The sequence below is a fragment of the Pantherophis guttatus genome, chromosome 2, assembly GCF_059756535.1.
Source record: "Pantherophis guttatus breed Tessera chromosome 2, ASM5975653v1, whole genome shotgun sequence".
NCBI classification, from domain to species: Eukaryota; Metazoa; Chordata; class Lepidosauria; order Squamata; family Colubridae; genus Pantherophis; species Pantherophis guttatus.
Window position 1 is genome coordinate 198,840,646 of NC_142064.1, and position 26,295 is coordinate 198,866,940.

General features: G+C 39.9%; 1 protein-coding gene across 1 annotated transcript; it reads right to left on the reverse strand.

The window, feature by feature from the left end:
• Positions 1-14,973: 14,973 nt before the first annotated feature.
• On the reverse strand, positions 14,974-25,810 carry ATOX1 (antioxidant 1 copper chaperone). The gene is made up of 4 exons (XM_034402050.2): positions 25,656-25,810; positions 19,071-19,146; positions 17,606-17,776; positions 14,974-15,229 (listed from the first exon to the last, which is right to left on the reverse strand). The coding sequence occupies exons 1-3, from the start codon at positions 25,659-25,661 to the stop codon at positions 17,652-17,654; spliced, it is 207 nt and encodes a 68-aa protein (XP_034257941.1). The 5' UTR covers positions 25,662-25,810; the 3' UTR covers positions 14,974-15,229; positions 17,606-17,651.
• Between the last annotated feature and the right edge of the window lie 485 nt (positions 25,811-26,295).

Below are 26,295 nucleotides of genomic sequence, written 5' to 3' on the forward strand. Positions count from 1 at the left end.
AGGAATGTGGATTAGTGGCAGTCACATTTCCTTCAGCAATATTTAGGTCTGTATTCTGAATCATTATGTGTTAGCTTACATCAAGAAAAAATATACAGGTAGACCTTGATTTACAACACAATTGAGCCAAATTTTTGTTGCTAGACAGTTGTTAAATAAGTTTTGCCCCCCTTTTTTTCCCCCAAGTGAATCACTGCAGTTGTTCAGTTAGTAACACAATTGCTAAGTGAATCTGGCTTCCCCATTGACTTTGCTTGTCAGAAGGTTGCAACCTTCTGATCACATCACACTGCAACCGTCTTAAATACATGTCAGTTGCCAAGCATCTGAATGTTGATCATGTGACCATGGGGATGCTGCAATCTTTGTAAGTGTGAAAAAAATTGGTCATAAGTCACTCTTTTCAATGCCATTGTAACTTTGAATGGTCACTAAATTATCGATTATAAGTTGAGGACTACCTGCATTGGATCAGAGAGATGGAATAGATTTTATTTGTTTCTATTTCATTGCCCATCTCCCTCGGAGATTCAAAAGATATTGTATTGTGGAGGACAGGAAGGTCTAACTGCTTAACTACAACACTGGGATCATTTTAGCTTTTCTTCCTGTTGTAGCTTCTGAAATGTTGATTTAGGCCTAATGTCACATGGATGAGGCAAATCATACAAGCATTTTGTACCTCTCCCAAACATAGGACTACACGAGACATTGAAGCACCACCAAGAAACAGAAAAGTAAATCCCTGATTTTTTTTTCCTGCAAAACACTGGGAAATCTGTGGCCTTCTAACTTCAGCTCCTAGCAACCTTCCTTGTTGGCACTGGTCATGCTGGCTGAAATGCAAGGGGTTGCAATTTATCAATCTAAGAGGTTCAAAAGTTCCCACTGGTTGCTAAATTACAGTTGCATTTCAGAGGCTGAGATTCCTGTTAACTAATCTTAATCACACCTTTAAAGAATGATGGTTCTGAAAATGCTTGTGGAAGAGAATGGCTTTTTTCACAATGGCAAAGTTATTCATTGATAATTTTATCATGGTTTACTGAATTGTTTGGGTTCTCATGATATATAGGACCAGAAATTGCTATATAGGAAGACTTCGCATACTAAGCTATCTCAAAATATGGTTTTGGTGTTCCATGTGAATGCTGTCAATTGCCATAAATATATTGAATTTTGTAATGCAGATATCTTTATAGAGCAGAATGCAGGAGGAGGACCTACTATGAAATCATATGAAATACTGGAATGGTAAATGCAAATATTTAATCAAATAATCCTGAAAATGAAAAGGAGAAAAAGAAGATCTGGATCTATCAAATAACTCTGAGTAATTTGCATAAGACAACAAGGGTTATTGCTTCCTAATTGTTCCTTACAACAATAACAGCAGACTAACTTGCCTCCAATTCTCTTGTAGGATGTTGCTGAACTTCATTTCCTGCTTAAATGAAGACAATTGTGAACCTCCAATTCTGATTCTTTGCAACATTTTTTTGGCTGAGATGTTATGATTCCAAGTATATCTTTTGTGCTAGGTTTCAGTTCATGAAAATTGATTCCCAAGCCTCAAGGTCAGTTAATCTCTGGTTTACAAGACTGGTGTCGGCATGAATTGTGCACTGTTAACCTTTTGTTTGGAATCCTTGCTTCGGTTCTGTAGCCCCATGAGCTTTTGAAACGTCATCCTAACAGACTTTGTAGGATGCCATTGTTTGCAACAGCTGTTCCCTTTAAGCTTCAGATGGTCTTTTTCCCATCACTGCTGCAACATGCTTTGGAAAAAGTAAGCATAACTTTAAGATGAAGCGAAATAACAAAACAAGAACAGTGAAGAAGGAATAAGGGAGGCAGGAATTAATAAGGCAGGAAAGATAGCAAAGAATGCAATAAGGCTCTTTTTCTATTATTCATTTGGAGAGTTGTATGAGTAGAAATTGTGAAAGTCCTAAAAGAGCCAATTTGTTACAGTGGTGAAATCTTACAAAACAAACAAACAAACAAATTGCAGGGACTTGCAGAAAGAGGGAGAGGAAGAGGAGGAGAGAGAGTGAGAGAGAGTGAGAGAGAGTTTAGTGTAATGGTTAAGGCACACGGCTAGAAACCAGGAGACTGTGAGTTCTGCTCTCACTTTAGGCACAAAGGCAGCTGGATGACTTTGGGTCAGAAACTCTCTCTCAGGAAAGAGACAAGGGCAAATGACTTCCAAAAAATGTTGCCAAGAAAACTGATGGGACTTGTCCACGTAGTTACGAGGAGACAAGATTTACTTGATGGCACAAAGGCAGCTGGATGACTTTGGGTCAGAAACTCTCCTCCCTAGGAAAGAGGCAAGGGCAAATGACTTCCAAAAAATGTTGCCAAGAAAACTGATGGGACTTGTCCACGTAATTGCCAGGAGACAAGATTTACTTGATGGCACAAATATAAGACCAGAAAAGTGGGATATAAATCACACATGAATTATATTTCTCCATATTTCTACTATGGTGTAGGCAATATCAACCACAACGTGCACATCCAAGACCTACAGTAAAATAGCAGCCAACCACATACAGTATTGGCTATGGGAGTGCTGTATTAAAACAAAATTGTGACATTTCATCTGTGCAAATTTGTTAGAAAGCAGTCCACCATAGTAGATTGTGCTTCTATCATAAAATTTTGGAATGCATCCTAAGCTGGAGGATCCCAAAATTACAATGGGCATCACTTTATGAGAACCTCCTGCTCTGTATGCTGTATCCTGCTGTTCTGTATGCTTAAATGAATAGGTTTGTTTCTCTATTTGCAAGGAGATGTGTATGTCTGCTTCAGCTTTGTTTTCCTGCTCTGAAGTAGCAAAACAATAGTTCTAACTATTCTATTTTGGAAGGACAAAGTGGAGCAATATGAAATGAAGAATGGAATGAAGAAAGCACAAGTGCAGGTTTTATATCTTCCAGGAAAGATATAACAAGGAGAAAGGAACTTTATTAGACATACTTGCATATGTAACATTTTTAGGCTTCTGGTTGCCTACAGTCTCTAAATCCTGGTTACTTCCTTTAAACTCCTCTGATCATGATTGCTAAAAATTCACAAGAGCTTCCTGCCATTTTGTAAGGGAGACACACATACAATACATGATACTGTAATCCTTAAAATAAGTGTTTTGTAATAAATGAAAAAAAAACCTCTCCTGAAAAGCTTGACCCCAGATGTTTAGTATAGCCCCCCCCCAATTTTGCCCATCCCCAGAAATGGCTATGGCTCTTTCTGCCACAATATTGACTACTACTTATTGAGGCCCTCAGTTGAAGTCCCCTGGTCTTCTCTCGATCCCTTGTGTTAATAATTACTGACTCTTGATTATATATACTGTATATGACAGTAGTGCTGTCAGCTTTGGAAGCCATATTAGCACCAGAAGCTTCCACGCTGCCATCTTCTCATGTGTAGGAAAGTAGGAGGGGCGATTTAGTAGAGGGAATGTAGTTAAACAAAATAGCATTCTTCTTTTCGGTCAAGATTATAACAGTCCTGCATCTGGAGAAGGAGTGGTTGGAGTGATGTCTCAAGATGGGATGGGTGATTGGACCATATGATGGACTGATGGGTGCAGGGGATGGATTTGGGGGTTTTGATTTACCGAGGAACTCTCAAATTTGGGTTTTCTCAGATGTGCCTACTCTAATAAATGGAATTTTGAGAAAATGCTTGTCTCGGAGTTTTTAATTGGAGTTGGGAACTTTTCTGGAACTTCTGCTGACAAGTGCTGTATCATTGGCATCTGTCTTTAAAACTGTACAGACTTCAATACTTAGTTCATTTGAATTGAAATGGGACTTTGTGAAAAAATGTTTCTAAAATTCACTGGGGTCACACGAGATGCTTAGAATATCGGGCACAATCTGAGGCCCTTGGACCGGATGTTTTCCCTCATTCATTATGAAGGCCAGAGCTCTTTTTAAAATTATCACCCAGTTTCCTTTCCTATAGAAAGGAAAACAAATAAAATATTTGATGCTACACATCTTAACAGCAGCACGAATAACGTATGCAAAAAATTGGAAACAGGAAAGAACTCCAACAGAGGAAGAACTAATAGATAAGATCTTAGAGATGGACAGATTAACCAAAGAAATTAAGGAAAAAGAAGAGACAGAATATTATAGAATATGGAATAAATGGTATAATTGGCTTAAGACTAATAATAAAGAATAATAACTATTAGGAGAGAAAAATAGAAGTACAAAATAGAGATGTATCATATGTACGGAGTGGAATAAAAATATATATAATATGAAGGTAGAAATGTATAATAGTAAAGAGATAACTAAAATGTACAGTTCTCTATAGGGGAAAAAGGGGGGGGAGGGGGGGAAGGAAAAGGAGGGGAAGAAGATTGAGAAATAGATTAAGATAAAGAGGAAGAAGAATAAAGTAATAACTGGAAGACCACTAAGAAACAATGCTTAAATATGATAAGTTATTTATATGTTGTATGTTGTGTAAATGTCCAATATGTATTCTAATAAAATTACAAATTTTATATTAAAAAAAAGAAAAGAAAGGAAAATCTGCTTACATTAAATACAGGTAGTCCTACAACAGTTCATTTAGTGACTGTTCAAAGTCACAGCGGCACCTAAAAGTGACATATGACCATTTTTCATACTTAACAACCATTGCAGCATCCCCATGGTCATCTGATCACAATTCAGATGCTTGGGAACTGGTTCATATTTATCTTTATCTTTATCTTGAACTGCAGCAGTAAAAAAATAATCTCCATCAGGAAAAAAACTGCTATCTGTATTGTTAGCATTTACTTAAGTAACAAATATCTTGCTTAGCAATAGTAGATCTTTTTTAAAAAGAAAAGGAGGTGAATATCCACATAATTTATATTCTAAATATAATTTAATAATTTAAAATAAAAATAATTTAAACCTTAGTAAACCTTAGACTACATCTGGAATACTATATCCGGATCACCAGATCACCGCATTATAAAAAAAGATGTCGAAACTTTGGAAAGAATGCAGAGAAGACCAACTAAAATGATTAAGGACCTGGAGATTAAAACATATGAAGAATGAGTGCAAGAATTGGGTATGTCTAGTTTAATGAAAAAAAAAAATTAGGGGTGACATGATAGCAGTGTTCCAGTATTTGAAGGGCTGCCATAAAGAGTCAACCTATTTTTCAAAGCATCAGAAGGCAAGACAAGAAACAATGGATGGAAATTAATTAAGGAGAGAAGCAACTTAGAACTAAGGAGGAACTTCCTAACACTGAGAACAATTAACCAGTGGAACGGCTTGCCTTCAGAAGTTGTGGCTGTTCCATCACTGGAGGCTTTTAAGAAGAGATTGGACAGCCACTTGTTCAAAATGGTATAGAGTCTCCTGCTTGAGCAGGGAGTTGCTTTAGACGACCTCCAAGGTTTCTTCCAACTTTATTATTTTGTATTTTGCTGTGTATAATTATGATAACACACTCTGCATCAAATATCTAAGGTAAAAGATTCAAGTTTTTAGAGAGCTGGAAAAAAATAAAGAGGCTACTTAAACCCATCCACTAAATGAGAATCAAGAAAATTACAGAGGCAGTATGCTAAAGACTGGCTTTCAGAATACATTAAGAGATAATGGCAGAGGAAGGGAGCACTGTGGGTTAAATAATGAAATGTTCCAGGTTACAGAAGAAAGTTTGGCTTTAGTGAAATAAGTAAAGTACAAGAAGGAATTTCAGACTCCCAACCTTAAGTCCGCAGTATTGTCTGGGACACTACACATCCTCTTCACAACCTGTTTTCCTTGTTACCTTCTGGGAGGAAACTTCATGTTATCCTAAGCAGAAGATCCAGATTCAGACAGTTTTCTTCCATACAGTATCAGCCTTGTGAACTCTCAAACTTTCTCTTTCCGCCATGTATTCAGCATGGACAGTGATTAATATATACTGTATATTTATTTATATGTATGGATGTAGGTATATACATATAGCAATAGCACTTAGACTTATATACCACTTTACAGTGCTTCACAGCCCTCTCTAAGCAGTTTTGCCCCCAATAATTTGGGTCCTCATTTTACCCACTTCAGAAGGATGGAAGGCTGACTCAACCCTGGTGAGATTTGAACTGCCAAATTGCAGTTAGATGGCAGTCAGCAGTAGCCTGCAGTACTGCACTCTAACCACTGCGCCATCACATATGCATATAGCATGTCTATATGTGTGTATGTATGTGTAGACTTTTCAGAGCAGGCAAGAAAATTTCATTTTAATGTGTGCCAGTATGTGCACAGTAAAAAACGACAATAAATGTTATCTCCTCTCCCCTCCCTTTCCCTCTCCCTTCCCCTCTCCCCTCTCCTCCCCTCTCCTCTCCTCTCCCCTCCCCTCCCCTGCCCTCTCCTCCCCTCTCATCTTTTATTGCCTAATATTGCCAAGAAAACTCCAGGGAATTGTATTTTTAAAATCTGACCAGGAAATGTTGATTGGCTGATTATGTGCCATCAAGTCAGTATTAACTCTTAGTGACCACACAGTTAGACCTTTTCCAGGATAATCTGTTCCCAGACTGGCCATGCAGGTCTTATAGTAGTGTACCCATTGCTATGTAATATTGTGCTGCTGGTTGCCCTCTTCTTTTCTTTCTCTCCACCTTTCCCAGCAGTAGAGCCAGTGGTGAAATCCAATTTTTTTTCCTACTGGTTCGGTGGGCATGGCATGGTGTGGCTTGGTGGGCGTGGCTTGATGGGCATGGCAGGAGAAGGATATTGCAAAATCTCCATTCCCACCCCACTCTGGGGCCAGCCAGAGGTGGTATTTGCCAGTTCTCCAAACTATTCAAAATTTCTGCTACCGGTTCTCCAGAACCTGTCAGAACCTGCTGGATTTCACCCCTGAGTAGAGCCTTCTCCAGAGAGCTGGGTCTACACATAATACTGTATGTTCAAAATATGATACTTCAGTTACCGTAGTTAGATCCAGTGAGAATTCTGGAGTTATTTGTTTCTGATCCATTTATCTCTTTTCTTGGCTATCTAGGATATTCTCAGGAGTCTTGAGCACCAAAGTTCAAAAGCGACAATACCGTCCAGTCCAGCTTCTCCAAAGTCTATGTTTAACATCATGGAGTGTTACAGGGAAAACCATCGGCTGCTTGATTCTGATTTTTGTAGGCATAGATATGTCATGTCATCAAAATACATTTTCCTTTTCTCTTTTTGCTTTAAATATTTTTCCAAGTACCTTCTTGCTTTAGCTGGGCAAGTGGGTTGACCTTCCTGTCTTGGGTGAATATATACTCTTGGTGTATATTTATGGCTTCCTTTTACCCATCCCTTCCAGGAAAGCTCCCCTCCTCACACACCTATCCCCCAATGAGGCAGTATTGTGGGACCACGAAGCTGGTTGATAGCAATGTGCACAAAATAAACAAATACATAAATACATTTCTACTTTCCTTTTTCAAGGTTATTTTTTAGCAATCTAATTTATTTTTTTAAAACTGCCCCTACTTAGGTAGTAGCGCCCCAACTCTCCCCCACCTTCCAGAAAATCCCTTGCTTATCAACCACAAGGGTACATTACACATAGAATCACTTCTAAAAAGAGTAAGCAGGATGTCTCTTGCCAGATGGCCAACATTTCATTTTTGGATTACTAAGATTTGGAAGGGACGGAATAGAGAGAAGACAAGAACCTTAAAAGCAACTATCTCATTGGCATTTAAAGAAGAAAGGGTAGAACTTGGGATGAATAGATGTCTCCTTTAGGTTATATGTTAGGAAATATTACTGCTAAGCTAAGGTGACCAGATTTTAACATTGGTAAAGAGGGACATTGTGGGCGTGGCTTATTTTGTGGGCATGGCTAGCTGGTCATGTGACTGGGTGGGCGTGGCTAGCTGGTCATGTGACCGGGTGGCCATGGCTATGTGTATAGGGTAAGGTGAACAGATTTTAACATTGGTAAGAAGGACACCATTGTGGGCGTGGCTTATTGTGTGGGCATGGCTTGGAGGCCATGTGACTGGGTGGGCGTGGCTAGCTGGTCATGTGACCGGGTGGCCATGGCTATGTGTATAGGGACTACTCAGAGGGCTGAAAAAAGTCATTTCTGACAGGTCCTCGCACTTTTGACTGGTCCTCACACTTATGACCATCCTCACATTTATGCCCGTGCAGCATTCTTAACAACCATGTCACTCATTTCACAACTGCTTCTCTTCACCATGATGACAAGATAGGGCAAAAATGTAAAATGTGAGGACAGTCGTAAGTTTGAGGACTGGTCAAAAGTGCGAGGATCAGTCAAAAATAACTTTTTCAGCCCTCTGAGTAGTCCATATGCACAAAAGGACTAACCAGAGGGCTGAAAAAAGTCATTTCTGACAGGTCCTCGCACTTTTGACTGGTCCTCACACTTATGACCATCCTCACATTTATGCCCGTGCAGCATTCTTAACAACCATGTCACTCATTTCACAACTGCTTCTCTTCACCATGATGACAAGATAGGGCAAAAATGTAAAATGTGAGGACAGTCGTAAGTTTGAGGACTGGTCAAAAGTGTGAGGACCAGTCAAAAATAACTTTTTCAGCCCTCTGAGTAGTCCATATGCACAAAAGGACTAACCAGAGGGCTGAAAAAAGTCATTTCTGACAGGTCCTCCCACTTTTGACTGGTCCTCACACTTATGACCATCCTCACATTTATGCCCGTGCAGCATTCTTAACAACCATGTCACTCATTTCACAACTGCTTCTCTTCACCATGATGACAAGATAGGGCAAAAATGTAAAATGTGAGGACAGTCGTAAGTTCGAGGACTGGTCAGAAGTGTGAGGACCAGTCAGAAATAACTTTTTCAGCCCTCTGAGTAGTCCATATGCATAAAAGGATACAGTAATAGTGAGGGATGAAGGAAGGGAAGGGAAATTAGAGTAGGAGAGAGAGGGAGGAAGAGAGGAGGAGAAGGAGAAAGGAAGAGGAAATAGGGAGGAGAAGAGGAGGGTGGGGGGAAGAGAAAGTAAGAAGGAAAGAAAAGAGAGGTGGTAGGTTTGAGGAGAAAGATTGCTGTACAATAAAAAAGATGAAAGGGAAGAAAGCCAACCCCAAACAAATATAAAGATATTAAGATAAAGAATGAATTGTTAAACTTTAAAGAATAAAAGAGAACAAATATGAATAAATAGCAATAATTAGAAACACACATACAAACATACAATGTATTTTCTTTGAACAGAATATTTGGCTGGTTCACAAATTTAAACAGTGTTTAGTCATTTCAATTAAATTTACAATTTCTATATTTCCTTTTTGCCATATTTATTCCTTATCTATTTTTTTAAAAAAACAATATTACCCTTCATCCTCATCTCTAATCTTAATCAAATTCAATTTTTCCCTTCTATTCTATATTATACCCCTTCCCATTGTCATCTATTTTTATATCCATCCTCACATTGGTTAATTATGTAATTATGTAATACAGTTGTTTAATACAAATTCAACATTTTAATATAAATCAATTAGTTATATAACTATCTTTTTTGTATATTAATCAATATGAACATGAATATTCCAATTATTTCCATGCAATCCAATTTCTTACAAATCAATTAATTATATTTACCAATAATAATAAACCAAATAATTTCCCCCATATATTCCTCCAAACCACAACTTAACTATTTCTGCTTTCAACACAGTATACAATTAATAGTATCTCAATTATTACAATTCCCTAGTTAAAAAGAGCTTTTTTTTCTTTTGTGTTTTAAAATCTTGAACTCTCCTCTTTTGCCCTAAATAATTTCCCATTGTTTACACCTACCTTTTTTGGTGAGGAAAAGGAAAATAAATCTGCTGCCTAATTTTCCAACGTTGCAAGCAAACAGCAAAGCCAACAGCCTGTTTTACTTTCAGTTTCGTTTTGAGCTTGGTTTGCACAAAGAGAAAAAAAAACTGCTGAGCAATTTAGCAAGAGCAGAGCCCTGCGCAAATCAGCTGAGAGGGGGAAGCCGAGCTAATCAACTGGCAAGAGTTTAAACAGGTTTTTTCCCTCTAGCCATCAGCTGGGACTCAGGAGGCAGAATGAAAAATCGGGACTTTTTTAAAAGGCCGCGGGACGTGGGACAAATTGCTCAAAAGCGGGACTGTCCCGCCAAAAGCGGGACCTCTGGTCACCTTATGCTAAGCCTAAAACTGTACATGAATAAGGCCTCTGAACATCTCCTCCTCCCCCTCCTCCTTCTCCTCCTCCTCCTAATTTAAAAGAATCCAAGGCCAATCTTATGAAAGAGGAATTCCCTCATCCACCAGTTGGTTGAGATTCCCAGGGTTATGAGTCTGACATGCGAAACCATGTTTTAACCGATACAACTGTAATTCTCAGCATGTTCATTTTAGCTGCTTTTCATTATTATAACTACAGTTTATGTGTTTATGTGAGCTACTTTTCATTATTGGCAGAGATTAAGAAATAAATGCTTACTATAAACGTACAAGAACTACTTCAATCCTTATGCTTCACTTCCAAGTCTTTTTTATGTGTATTTGTCCTGAAAAGTGATGCTCTAAAATAAGCATTTAAATCAGTTTGTCCAATGGATCAACTCCAGGATTTTGTAATGCTGGATGGGGATTTTGGAAACTGAAGTCCCAATACATTTAGAGGGCACAAGGCTGGGGAAAGCAGAATCATTGAACTCAAAATGCTATTGTTGGGTTAGGATTAGATAGAGTGGGGAGGGGATGGAATTGTGAATAGAGAGAGTAAAAAAAGAGATGCATTTTTCTTTTTTCTTTTGGTGATTCTTTTATATCAGGGGTCCTCAAACTTTTTAAACAGGGGGCCAATTCACAGTCCCAGGGGGGCTGGACCGGCTGGGTGGGCGGGGCTAGGAGGTCATGTGACCGGGTGGGTGTGGCCAATTTAGCAGTCCATTATACAATGCATTAACCTGGGGGCATTTTATTTGCTTTTGTTTACATGTTGCTCTTTTAGTTGACTTTTCTTTTTACTAGTTCGTTTTTTCAGTTGTTTAGGAGTCTAGTGGTTCACTTCAGGAAACTCAGTTTTGCAACAATTCTTCTCAGCCCCAAGGAGCTTACAATCAACAAATCTGTCTGTCTCTCTCTCTCTCTGTGTGTGTCTCTTCCCCCCCTCTCTCTGTCTTGTCTCTTTCTCTCCCTCTTTTTATCTCACTCTTTCTATCAATCTCTCTGTCTCGTCTCTCTTCTTTCCCTCCCCTCTCTGTCTATTTCTCTCTCTCTCTCTCTCTCTCTCTTCTGGAAGCGGGGGAGGTGAAAAACATGGTGCGGGGATGCCCCAGGAGATCTCCGTGTGCCCTGTTTTTGGCCTGCAAAGTGCTACTGGAGGCAGAGGAAGCAAAAAATGGGCCCATTTTTGGCCTCCCGGGGCATCCGCGCACCCCGTTTTTCACCTCCCCCATCACCAGTTGCACTCTGCAGGCCAAAAATGTTAGCCTTACCTTCCAGTTACAGCATGTAAGTCCTGTGCTTGGCCGAAGGGTGGGGGCTGGTGGGTGGGTGGGCAAAGTGGGTGGGGCAGCCTCATGGTCCTGCGCAGGCCGGATTAATGGCTTTGGCGGGTTGTATGTAGTCTGCAGGCCGTAGTTTGTTTTATATTTATATCTGATACCTCCAGAGATCTCTTACCTATTAGTTAAATTTTCAGCTTGCTTGCAGAGTGCAGTATTAATTTCAGTTTTTAAGCGTATCATCTACTGAGACTTATTGTACACACAAGATGGCAGGACTGAGCATGAAAATGCACATAAAAGCTTTATGATTTATTGAAGTGCCATCTGTTTTTGGCTCGCTGTTTTGTTCTCCCAATAGAAAGAACCGTATAGAAAACCTTCACCAAAACCAGTGGTGGGATTCAAATAATTTAACAACCGGTTCTCTGTCCTAATGATTTCTTCCAACAACCAGTTTGCCAAACTGCTCAGAAAGGTAACTACCGGTTCTCCCGAAGTGGTGTGAACTGGCTGAATCCCACCACTGATCAAAACTCTAGTCATGCTGTTTCTTCAACTCAAATGCTCAGCTAGCTCTACAAGTAGAGTAAGGCACCAATTTAGACAAGAAAGCATTGGGTTGTGGATTGGAGACCAGTGGCCAAAAATGTGCTGTGTGTGCCACACAAATTGCCCTCTTAGTCTTGCAATAATATCGTTAAATTTCAAAGAAAAAATGCCGCAGGAGCTTTGCTGGCCATAAGAAAAACAACAACAAACAAAAAATCCACGGAGGTAATGTTAGGCCACCTGAAGTTTTATAAAATAGTTTTAAATGTCCACAAATTCTTCATGAGTCAGAATGCTTTGAAAAGAGAGGAAGAGTAGTAGGTAGGTGGGGGACTAAGTAAGGTACGGAATGTGGCAGATCATGACTGGATGGGTATTCTCCCTTACTCCATTTCAGAATGTAACTTAGATGGAAGAACTGACTTCCTCATGCACAATTTATCTTTTTCTAAGGCTGTTCAGTAATTGATACACAAAAGATTCATCTCTAGCCGAACTGACCGCTATTGTCCTTACTGGTAGCAAGAAATGCTGCTTGAGGATTGGATAACCTAGATTATACCTTTTCTGTCTTTCTGCAAGCATTATGTGAAAATCTTAATTATATCTAAAGCTCTGATGGGAGGTGGCGGTGACGGGACCTATCTCTTGATGACTATGATGGAGCCCTTGGTGCTGAGCTTGGTTGATTGCTTGCCGACATTTCATTACCCAGTTAGGTAATATAATCAGTTATTACATTACTTTATGATGTTACCTGAAATGTCTGCAAGCAAGCAAGTGCAGAGAGCACCATGGGCTCCACAGTTCACCCCTGAGTTACATATATTCTCTTCTATTACATATATTCTCTTCCATATAATGTATGGAAGATTAAAGCTTGCAATACAACAGTGGTAAAGAGTGACGGCCATGAATTGCTAAATGAATGAAAAAATAATAATAGATATTTTAGTTATCTGTCAAAATAAGAGAAAGGATCTGACTGAAGGTAGATGATTTCAAGGAGTTGATGAATGTATTAATGGAAGCCAGGAGTTGTATTATTTAAATAGGGAACCTCTGGTTCTAATAAGAATTTATCCTGATAGCCTTCAAAAGGAGAAATACTAAAATAATGAGGACATACCAATGCATATTTTTAAAAACAGTATTTCAAAAGAGATTTTAGAAAAGCAGAGCTAGTCATAACAATGATAAAAGGATAGGGTTTCTCACACATTGCAAGGCCACAAACCACTACTATTTCAAGAGGATTAATCTTTCTCATAACCCTGCAATGATAAATTTAGGATTCTGCTCCAAACAATACAATTCAAATAAGATTAAATTGAAAACTGTCAGAAATGCAGTGGATTTGGAATGTAGATGGAACTCCCAAGAAAAGCATTTCTTGATAATAAAAAGTTAGACAATCTTATGCTTAAGTTATTCTTTTGTTATGCTTCATTCAGGGAACTGAAGATGCAAGACGACACCATTTGATTATTCTTCTCGAGTGTGGATGTTGAAAATATGAATGTTTCGACTTTTTTCCTTCTTGAATTTGTGAAAGCCAGTTGTGTGACTTTGGGCCAGACACTCACTCTCAGTCCAACCCACCTCACCTCACAGGGCTGGTGTTGTAGGGAAAACAGGATATTTTGGATACACCACCTTCAGTTATTTCTAACACTAATAAATGTGTTGTACACATAAATAAATAGTAAATAGTAAACTCCTCTCTCCATTTTAACAATTGCAAAAGATTAAGAGGCATCAGCTACAATCCTGGCCACATTTCTGTGTCTATCTAGGCTGGTATTAAAATAATTTTGTGCTCAGAAAACAATTGGCTGCTTACTGAACTAAGTTAGCCTATGCATGTTTTAAAAAATTGAAATGTACAGTTCCACACTCATATTTTATTAAAAATGAATCAATAGAAGTTCAATTCTTCATTATGTCCTAGTATTTTCAATACAATGAGACCAGTGGTGGGTTGCCCCCGGTTCAGACTGGTTCGCAAGAACCAGTAGTAAAATCGGTGGGAGGCTCTGCCCACTGACCCGGACGTCTTCAGGAAACTACTGCGCAAGCGAAACGAGTGTGTGCGCACGGCCCCGTTGCGAACTGGTAGTAAAGGTAAATAGAACCCACCCCTGAATGAGACCTAAAAAACACAATAGTTTTCATGGCTGTCTCTGAAGAACCTGGCTATTCACAAAACCTGAAGCATGGTACTGTCAGGACTCCAATTTTGCTTACGTATGCAAGGGGTATTTTAGAGATTTTTCCCCTCAGTTCTGTCCAGCTGTGGGGAAAATCACTCCATTTTAGTCTGTTATCAAACATAAATTTTCAAAAAAAAATGATTAATATCTCTATAATTTGTTTATAAAACAGTACTTTATCATCATCTGAGGCATAAATTCCCAATATCAAAGTCTTAGTCCCATGCAAATTAACTTCTGCCCCAGGAAATCTACCATGTTCATCAATTAGAACAAGTTTTGGTTTTAGTTGGGGATTGATATATAAAACCACTAAATTTATTTTTTCTGCTGATAATTGTATATTGTTTGTAAGCTACTCAGAAGTGCTGTTGAGATGAGTGGATATATAATTTGCAGAAAAGGAAGGGAGGGAGGAAGGAAGGGAAGCACTATTTGTTATAGAAAGAGAAATGTAGTTAAGAGTGAATGTAAGAACTACATGGGCTCAATTTGGCTCTGGCACATTCCTGTATATCCTTCTGCAATCTGAGATTCTCAAGAATATTTGACGTTCTTCATCATCCCTAGCATCATAGCCATTTGTTGGGCACGAGTTTGGACAAGTCTGCTTTAGAATACAGGTGAATATAAATCAAGCTAATTTGCTTCTTTTAAAAAGCTACTGGTTGCTACTAAAGAAATCCATGGAGTCAAGACTGTTACATGAAAATAGGAACAGCTCCTTGCTTTATTACAAGATCATAAAAGAAGAATGCATAAGCGTTACATTTGTGGAAGGAGACTTGGCCCATCTGGGGTCACATTTTTCCCTTAGTCCTTTTCCCCAAGGAAAGTTGTTTTCTTCCCGCCTTTTCTCTCTTTTCCAACATCTGGGCAGGCAACTGCAGTCAAAGGAACAGGATTGATGGGAGTAGAAGTAACTGCCTTCTTACTGAAGCCATGTTAAAAGCATTGCTGGAAACCAGAGGAAGTAAAAGAATTAGACACGATCTCCACCTGCTGGTGGAACTACATAGCACATCTACTTTAAGCAAATTTGTGATAACATTATCAGAATTTATAATGCCCATACATTCACAGTATAAGTCAGTGATGGCTAACCTTTTTGCCATCGCATGCCAAAAGTGGGGGGAGCACGGGGTGAGGGGGGCGCGCATGCACGTGCCCACACCCATAATTCTATGCTCCGACCCCCCTGCATGCATGCGTGATCCACCTACACTTCTCCCCGCTTTTGGCACACAATGGCACAGTGGGCCCAGTAGGCCCATTTTTCGCCCTCCCCAGGCTCCAGAGGCTTTCTAGGAGCCTGGGGAGGGTGAAAAAGGCCTTCTCCACCGCCCCCCGGAGGCCGGAAACGGCTGTTTCCCTACTTCTTGTGCACCCAGAAGGCCTGAAAATTGGCTGACCGGAGCTGAGCTCGCGTGCCCACCGATATGGCTCCACGTGCCACCTGTTGCACGCGTGCCATAGGTTTGCCATCACGGGTATAGGTAGTCCTTGACTTATGACCATAACTGAGCCCAAAATTTCAGTTGCAAATCAATACAGTTCTTAAGTCAATTTTGCCCCATTTTACAATCTTTCTTGCCACAGTTATTAAGTGAATCATTGCAGTTGATATGTCGTTAAATGAATCTGGCTTCCCCATTGATTTTGCTTGTCAAAAGGTTGCAAAAAGTGAGCCCATGACCCGTTATACTGCAAATACATAAATACATGCCAGTTGCCTAGGGTTCGAATTTTGATCACGTGACCACAGGGATACTGCAGTGGTCATGTGAAAAATGCTCATAAGTCACTTTTTTCAGTGCCAGTGTAACTTCAAATGGTTGTACAAGGACTACCTGTAAATGGATACAAAATAAGCACAGCGGTTCTCATAATAGCAGTAATTGGTGTTAGTGCAATCCTCCTGAATTGCCTAATAATAGCATCCTTTGGTACTATTTGGTGGAACTAGAAACTATTGTCTCTCTTTTACTGTATTTTGAATGTTCCTATTTCTGACTTTACTTTTAAAAGTTCATCCTCTGCTTTAAGCTACTCCAATATGGTAGCCATCAAAAGTCAGTGTAGTTGGGAAGCATGTCTTATGGCTCGTAACACAATAAATTACTTCTGCCACTGTCATATCCTATCCACATTTCTGAAAAAAAAAAAAGGCATGCTTCACAGCAATGGATCCTACTGATCTGTTAAAAAAATCCATTGAGATAGAAATATAAAGCCCATTTGTTTAGACTATTAGAATGTACCCTGCGTGGGGTAGCCTTTGGAAATAACTTGGTGTAGAATGTAATATGGCAACAGTACCATTAAAGGGTAACCTTGATTTTGAAGTTGCTGCATGGATACTTAAGCTTCCAGGTCCAATTCATAGTTAGTGTTAGTGATTTACCTATAACGCCCAACATGCTGTTTGTTAGTGTTTGGGAACAAGCACTACTTTGTAAAAACTTACTTTGTCCATTCAGTCCAATCATCTCAAGAAGCTCCAGTAAGAATTCTCCTTCCATGAAGGGGGTTTATTGGATTTGGGCCATCTCTATAGTGGTTCCCATGCTCTAGAACATGGGTGTCAAACTCGCCATGTCACATTGCCGTCGCGTGATGTTTCACAATGTTTTTTCCCATTCGCGGAGCTGGGGTGGCCGTGGCCTGCGCATGACGCATCTGGCCCGCGGGCTGCCAGGTTGACACCCTTGCTCTAGAATATGATTTCCCAGGAAGTATGTGTAGTCCCTTTCCTTCTTGCTTTTGGTAAGACTCTTAAGACACTTCATTCTATGATGCTTTTGACCCTATCTGACTGTGTGACTTCATCTAGGTTTGTATACAACCCACTCATTTCTTCTCCAATTCATGTACGGAAAAACATTCAATTTATAATTGTAACCTTGTTATTGGACAGATTTAACTCATCCTAAAATGCAAAGTATGTGCAGCCCTAGCTGTTTGCTCAGCAATCTGCTGGATCAGGCTTCGTCTGGATACTTCCTCTGTGTGTGTTCACAGCTTCACAGCTCCAACACAAGTTCAGCTATAACTAATACAACTTTTTTTTGTCTTTTGTGCTAGGGATGGTGTGGTGATGCAAAGCCTCTACTCTTGGGCAGAACCACATATATAAAAACATGACATTAACTCCTTCACATCTAACTCCTTTTATTTCTGCTAATCTGAGGCAGGAGACAGTAGAGTTGATATTCACAAACTTAACATCCGATCAATATATTTTATTATCATTTGAGGCTGCTATTCCAGCACATTTCACATCATATTCAGTTCTGCTCAGAGAGCAGTCTTTAAATAATTTTGACAACTGACCTTTCTTAAAGTAAAAGAGCCCGATCAGCAACATTTCTCTAAAAGTTTATTTCTCTCCGAGATAGGAGGTATTTTTCCCAGTTTTCTTCAGGGTGTCCAACAATGTATCAACACTGTGATTAGAATCAATGCTCACTTTCTTGTTGGGTAGGTCAACTTCAAACTGAACACCTAAGAGAGGAAAGAAATAACAGGCATGGTATTTCTCACCTAACAGTGAAAACAATAAACCAGCTTGCCTTCAGAAGTTGTGGGCGCGTCATCGCTGGAGGTTTTTAAGAAGAGACTGGATGTCCACTTGTCTGAAATTATATAGGGCCTCCTGCTTGAGCAGGGGGTTGGACTAGAGGACTTCCAAGTTCCTTCCAGCTTTGTCATTCCATGTGTATTAAGGTAGCAGTCCCAACCTTTCCAGCTCAGTAGACCAGTGGAAGTGATGGTGGCAGTGGGGGAAGGAAGAGAGGATGGTTTCGTGCGGCTTTCACAAATGCAGCTTCACATGTGTGTACTCACCCACCACTTCCACGGCCCAGGTTTTTTTTTTTTTAATTTGATTTATATGCCGCCCTTCTCCAGAGATTCAGGGCGGCTTACAGTGCGTTAAGAAATAGCCTTCATACTTTTGTATATTTATACAAAGTCAGCTTATTGCCCCCACAAACTGGGTCCTCAATTTACCTACCTTAGAAAGGATGGAAGGCTGAGTCAACCTTGAGCCTGGCAAGAACCAGGCTCAAGGTTCATAATACAGTTCTCAACCCTGTGTTAAGAATTTAGGGAATGGCACATCTTTCTTGAAATAAAACTGACCTCTAAGAAAATAAATATCTAACTGATCAAAATGATACTAATTTCCATGCCCTACTACTGTATAGAACAGTTTTATTTATCTATTTGGATACATGGGCATAATAATACTGTGCCCATGTGCACACTAATGTTGGACTGTACTGAAAAGGTATTGATTTATTTAAATTTGCCCAACACTGGTGCAAACAGAATATACTGACCTAATAACACCTAGTTGATTTGTCAAATTACCAAAGTTACTTGGAGATCTTGCTTACTACATGGTCAAAGTACAACATTATCACTGGGCTTCTGCTGAAGTGTGCACATTCTCCAGTGTGTTGAATTTATGTTTACTGACAAAGAAATAAAGGGAGACTTAAGGTTTACAGGACAATTTGTTATAATCCAGCAGAGGAAATCTGATTAAAGAAAGGGATATCTTTCTCAACAGATATTATTCAGGCAAATATTCATATTAACAGAAAGGCAGCCTTTAATAATAAATTCAACACATAAACATACTGAAGCATACATTGGGGAAAATATTATTCTACTGTGGTGGAATTTTCATAAATGTTCTAGAAAGGTTATGAGCAGAATTCTAAGTGTTCCAAGCAAGACAGTTGGAAAGTCTGGTTTAAATATTAAAGTCTTCCAAGTTTCTCTTACCTACCTCCCAGTTTGTTGAGAACACGGGTAACAGCATTGAGGCATCCTTCACAGGTCATATCCACAAAGAACTCATGTTTCTGAAATCACAAGAATTAAAATGATTAAGATTACTGAAATGCATCATTGTTTAAATCATGGCTCCTCAAACCCTGGGCCGCAGCCCACAATCAGGCCTTGAGCCCTTTGGAACCAGGCTGCGAAAGTGATGGGCAAGCACATCCCATAAAGGTTGGGGAACTCTGGTCTAAATTGCAAGTGCAACGCAGAGCACAATTAAATATTGTGTTAACTAACAATATTCACAAATCTTCACTCTATAGAAACATAAACATGGCAACATAATTTGCTCTAATTTTAAGTGTTAGTTTTAAATTATAAATGCATTACTTTTAAAAATGCAATGTTAAGCAAAATAATATTTCCTTTCATTCATTCAATCAATCAGGGTGGGTTACAGAAATAGAAACAATATGTATGCTAAGTACAGACAGGAAATGCTTATATAGGAATTTCCAGTGATTCTTTATATTTTTCCTAAACAATATGCTTCGTGCTGTTGGCGGATATCCAAAACTTGTCTTTACCTACCCTACGATGAACCCAGTGTTTCTTCCTGAACAGGTCCCTGAACAAACAGTATATCCAAACAATCAAGTCTACTTTTAAAGCAACTCAAGGGTAGCCATCATGACATCTTGTATTTGAAAGTTCCAGAGAATGAAAAGTATCTGTCTGATGTGCCAGTTGCGCCCCTACTTGGACCGAGATGCCCTACGCACAGTTACTCATGTGCTAGTCACCTCCCGAATTGACTACTGTAACGCTCTCTACATGGGGCTGCCCTTGAGGACCACTCGGAGGCTTCAGCTGGTACAAAATGCAGCCACGCAGGTTGTGATGGGAAAATCCCGATACTCCCATGTAACACCTCTCCTGCGTGACTTGCATTGGTTGCCGGTTGCCCTCCAGGTGAGATTCAAGGTGCTGGTGATAACCTATAAAGCCCTACATGGCTTAGGCCCAGGATATTTGGCGGACCACCTTCAGCCAGCAACAACTTCTCATCGCCCGGTTCGCACCCATAGGGAGGGCCTGCTCAGGGTGCCGTCGGCTAGACAATGTTGGCTGGCGGCCCCCAGGGGTAGAGCCTTCTCTGTGGGCGCACCCACCCTCTGGAATCAACTCCCTTTGGGGCTCCGGCTGGCCCCTGACCTTCGCACTTTCCGCCGCGAATTAAAAACTTGGTTATTCAAGTCCCCCGGCCTGGACTGATGGGGTTTTATATGGGTTTCTAACTTTTATCTGGTTTAATTAGGTATTTTAACTTTGTACTGTGATTATTGTAGATTTTATTGTTGTGAGCCGCCCTGAGTCCGTTGGAGATATGGCGGCATATAAGTTAAATAAAATAAAATAAATAAATAAATAAATAAATAAATTTTCATTTGTGTCTCCTTCAGTTATAGTGCTTGACCCTGGAAAATCCTCTTTATATCTGCATTTTCTACACTATGCACTTGATCATAGTCCCCTTGTTATCCATGCTATCTCTAAATCAGGAGTCCCCAACCCCCAATCTGTGGACTGGCACTGGGCAGGGAAAATAAGTAAAGCCCTATCTGCAGGATGCAAAGTCACATGAAACCCACCCACTCTGATCCGCAGAAAAACCTGTGTTCATGGAACCGGTCCCTGGTGCCCAAAAGGTTGAGGACCACTGCTCTATATGATTCTAAATATATAGAGGAAAGGATTTTTTACTTGTTATATATTCTTTTTTTTTTTTCAAATTATGCAGTTATAGCCTCCTAACCCAAGAACATTAGATCATTACCTATACTATCTGGAATCTATGAGAATTCAAATCCAATTTATTTATATATGCATTTACAATGGTACTCAACTGCTTTGAAACTCATCGAATTTGGTACTTGAAACTCATCGAATTTTGACTTGAAAATTTTGTCCCGATACTCATTGGTTTTTTGGTACTCAAAGCATAAGCTAGAACTTGTTGGTGTTGGCTGCCTTATGACTCACTATATTATTCCTCATGGGAAAAAATTGTTTGGCACTAATCATTTTTGGTACTCATTGCACCTTCCAGAACCAATTTAAGATGAATACTGAGGAATCACTGTAATACACTGTCACACAAAAAACTCTTGGAATAATAGAAGAGTAACAATTTCAGAATATAATCTGGAAATATCTGAAAATGGATGAGTCTTTAAGCAATTTATTAGGCATAATCTTTGAGGACTGTCATCTGTTAATATTTTTGCATGTGTGGTATATCGCAGTCCTGAAAATATTGATCTTAAATTGACACCAGTACTACCTCTGTAAAAATGTATATTAGAAAAATGGATAAAGTGAAGGAAGAGGATCACACATTTTAATGTGCGAAGCACAAGTTGCATTCTTTGTAAACAACTCAGCCCTCAGAGAATTATCCAATTGTCTCTGGGCTTTTTGTGCACTCTTGCTAGAATCTGTTGCAGAGGGAGGTAGTCAAGGAGAGAAGTAAGTCATTTTGAGAAGGACTAACCGGTTTTTTAAGTAATACTTCAGGTACATTTCTCAGAGATTGAAATTGGAGAAAAGTCTGGAATCGAAATACATAATCAGACCAATTTAAGGAATGTGTGGACAGAAGTGGATGCAAGCCTTAATGACATAAGCAGGGCCAAATCTCTGAGTCTATCTTGTTTCCCCTAAGAGACAGACTGAACACCAGAGATTTACTGATGTAACACCCGAAAATTCCATTATTTTACTTTTCATTTTCTATGAAAATAAACTCTTAAAGTTTGCCTTTATTTATGCATTTGTACCATCCACCAAACTTTGCGTTTCAATTTCTTTAGTTATGTTTAACAAATATTCAACAACGTTCTTTATGGATCACAAGGTGAAGTAGAACTGTCAACATGACGTAGCTGCAAAGAGGCAAATGAAGTTTTAAGCTGAATCAACAGGAGGGTATAATTTCCAAATCACAGAGGCCAACAGTCCATTCTCTTTTTTGTACTTGACAGTTCTTTCTTGAATTGGCTCTTAAAAGAGAACAAAGAGAATCTAAGAGGTGGAAACTCAATCCTAGACAAGAGACTAAAAAAATAGAAAGAAATTTAAGGAAAGATTGAGCACTCTTCATGTTTTTGAATGGCTAGCGTACAGAAGGCCATGACTCGTCCTTTTTCATATCACAATGCAAGACCCAGAGTAATGGTGTTAAATAAGGCAAATTACTAATGGCCAAAGCAGTTTGACCAAATCAGAAGATACCAGGGAGTCAACTGGTAAAGATACTTCAACTGCACCCGGTGGTTTAAATGGCCTCTTCCAATTTGATGAGCCTGATCAAGGAAAGTACCATACGGAAAACTAAAAATTCTCATATTTATGATAGTTCCATAAATAGGATAAGAGTTCGTGAATATCAGTTCAATTAATCAGAAGTATTTGATTGATCTTTTAGGGTGCCACAAGATTCTATAAAGTTTCCTATTCTAGTATTTGAACTACAATGGACAGTGAGTATATATGACAGTGAAGCTATTCAGGGCCACATATCCCATTATTTAAAATGAGGCCCATGATGCAGCCAATGCATCAGCACAGGAAAAGTGATGACTTCTTTCACCTCTATCCAGAACAAAGAAAGTCACAGTGGTTAGTTTTTAAGTTCTGATGAAGAAAAGAGTAGAGGAAGCATATGGCAGTCCTATGTGCCCTTCCATGTCCCTTACAAAGCTGGGAAGTTGCCAGTAGCAGTGCAGTTAAGGATGAACATAGGCCTCAGTGATGTCACTCTTTTACGTCCTTCTGTTGTCTCAGTACAATCTCAAACCTCATTCTCCAGCTCACATAAAGCAATAAGATACTTGGATCCCCCTGGATTAGGCAGAAGTGGCAGAAAGATTTGACCTGCAATTATTGGATGAGCCTCCCAACCCATCAATACTTTTTTTTTCACTGTTGCTGCTCCTGCAACAATAAACTTCTTAGTGTGCTGATTATGGATCTGAATCAGACTTTGTGGCAGTGGGAAGATCAGAGGAAGGATAGGAAATGAGCTAGAACAGGCTCTGCTAATCTGTTGCATCAGTTAATCACCAGATTTCCATATAAGTGGCAAGTGGTTTAATTTTGCAATATGCAAACAGTCTACTAACAACCAAACATAAAACTGCAGGTGTGGTATTGAAGAACAAGTTCTGAAGAAGAACTATAATGCTTTCTAAGATCCGAATACTTGATTACATAGGTTCTGCCCTCATCGAGGAAAAACACAACTAAAGTTATTGTAACAACAGGGAAAGATTAGGGTTACAGGCCATAATTGCACTGTGAATGACCAAGAAGATGGAGAGTCTTCAGATGTTACTACTTGTCAGCATGTTGAAATGAAGGGCTCCTTTTACTATGAATATGTCAAAGCATGGTGAGCCACCCTTGGTCCCACAATTTTTTTGGCAAACCCTGGATTAACTATTGAAAATTGGTGGGGTTTCTTGCTATTTTAAGGCAGGCAACACAAACAAGCTGAAGTCCAAAAACAGTCTCAGTACAGTTAAAACAAGCAAACAAGCCAAAAATTACAACTTAAAATTTCCTATCCCCCAAACCAAGGGACAAAACCCAATAAATCTTGATCTGTTTTCACCTTATTCAGAGTGGTTTTTGCCCTTCTTCTCCAAAATGTTTAAGTGCGGTTTCTACTTTTTAAATTTTCCCACCTCTGCTGTAAGAATATACAAGGCTGGGTTACAGAATGAAATAGACAAAAATGTAATTAGCCATCTTGTATCTCTGTGAATTGTGCACAGCCAGTCCATGTAATCAGTTTCATGTCATGCAAACCCAGTTTAACTGAGGACTGGCATCATAGTGCTTCTACAAATGCTCATTTCCTCTTTTTTTAAAAAAGTATTGTCAGGTTTACCAAACTGGGATGTTGTTATACTCAAATACAGTATTCATATACAGTATTCTCCAAACCAATGTTCCTGCACTAAGATTCTTAATTACAAGAACTCCTAGCCAGACTGACTACTAGTTAGGAATTACTGGAATTATCATAATTTTTATACTGTACATGGCTAGTTAGAAATTGCTGTTTATTTTATATTCAGCAGTTGCCATCATGAAATGGCTGTTGTAAGGGGAATATTATTCATGTGCCTAATAACTGCAATAATAAATATGTATATATACATACTTTATGCGTATATAACATATTTTAAGCATCCAGAACAGCTCTATCTGGAAGGCCACAATTATCTGCAAAAACCAATGGATAGAGATTTCATTTACTATATATCATAATGGCCTGAGATGACACTGATGATACTTCAAATTAAGCAGTTTATTGGCAAACGAAGACAGAGAATGTAGGCAAATTAGGCAGCTTTATAAAAACATGCTCTTTCATATGGAATAGAGCAAAGACATACTATTAGCTCTAGATGAACACAGCCAGGAAGGGTGTATACTATTTTGTTGTAATTACAACAAACCTTTATAATTAATAATCAGAGTTATGAGAACAATTGTCAAACGTTCCTGGAGGACGCCAGGTCTTCTCTTCCAATCCTGGTGACAGATCATTTGGATCTGCCAGGTTTGTTTAGCTAAAACTCTCAGGATAGGATGCAACTCATCAGGAGAGTCCCAAGCTGGAGAAAATTGTATTAAATAGGACACACACCCATGCACACATATTCAAGGATTCATTTGTCCTGCGGAGTGCATATGCATGAGAGACAGAAAAATGGAAGTGCATATTGTGTGTGAAAGATGCTTGGCCAAGCACAATTTTCCAGGTTATTATTATTATTATTTTTGGAGGGGGTGAGGTTAGAGGGTATTATAAAATGCGAGGTCTAAAAAACATCTGCAAAATCCAAAACGACTAATTTCTCACAACAAGCCTCTTGTTAATTTTCATTTTGGGGAAGGGGAAAAAAAAAAGGCTGCCAGCAGCCTTTCCCAAAACGATGCCCTAGAACAGTGTTTCTCAACCTTGGGAGCTTGAAGATGGGTGGACTTCAACTCCCAGAATCCCCCAGCCAGCGCTGCTGGCTGGGGGATTCTGGGAGTTGAAGTCCACCCATCTTCAAGCTCCCAAGGTTGAGAAACACTGCCCTAGAAAATGTAGATGTATTAAGACTTGGGGAATTCTGGAGCACATCAACCTGGGGAAGGGGAATCAGTCAGCGCTTAAGTAGCCCAACCAAAGGCCACAGCAAAGGCTTGTGACAATCCCCCCTCGCCCATCTTCCCACCCAGAGGCAGCCAGAGCGCGATGGGTCAACCTTCCTTTTGGAATCCCAACGCGATTTAGGAGATCTTACAGGTAAGGGGATCAAACCTAAACGGGACTCTCCCAAGGAGAGGCGAAAGGCTTCTTCCCCACAGATAGGAAAACAGCAGAGGGGCACCGGAGGGCTGATGCGGCTACACAGCGAGAAGGATCGCCGGGCAACTTCCTTTGCAGCGCCTCCCTCGGGGCTCGGCCTCCTTTTTCCCTCGCCGCCCCCAACCCGAGTCTCCGATTCACGCGTGGGCAAGCACCTACCGGCATGGCTGCTCCTCCAGAAACCTGCTCGCTCGCTCTCCTCGGCTAGCCCGACTGCTCGCCCAGCTTCAGCAAAGCGAAAGGCCACCCGATCAAACCCGAGCTCGCTCCTCCCAGCGCCGACGCCGCGGCTCCTCCTTTCTAACCCGTGGCTGGCAGCCGGGCAGGCGTGGGTAGGGCGGGGAGAAAGAAGCGGGGCGCCGTGTGTTCTTCGTGCCGGCAGAGGGAGAAATTCCTTTGAGGGGGGAATGGGGTTGTCAAGGGAGCACCTCAGTTGGAAGGAGGGCGCCCGGCTGGGGACGGAGATTTGAGGGGTAGGGGGGACGACTGGTTCCAGCTGCAACAGCCAGGCGTGCCAATGGCATCTTGTGCCCTTTTCCAGAACGGCCATATTTCTGCCAGACTTCTGTAGGCAAGGAAAAAAATCAAAAACCCGCAGTGGGCAAATTCCCCAACAGCCCCAACAGTTGCTTCTTTCTTTCCGCAGAAAAATTCCTCGGTATTTGCAAGGGTTTTGCCTTTAGCAACGTAATTTGTAAACACGTTTTTGATTGGAACAAAACAAAAAAACGAAAAAGCTTGAAAAAATAAAAAAAAATTGCTGCAGAGCAGCATCATTACAGAGACATTTTTTTTTTTT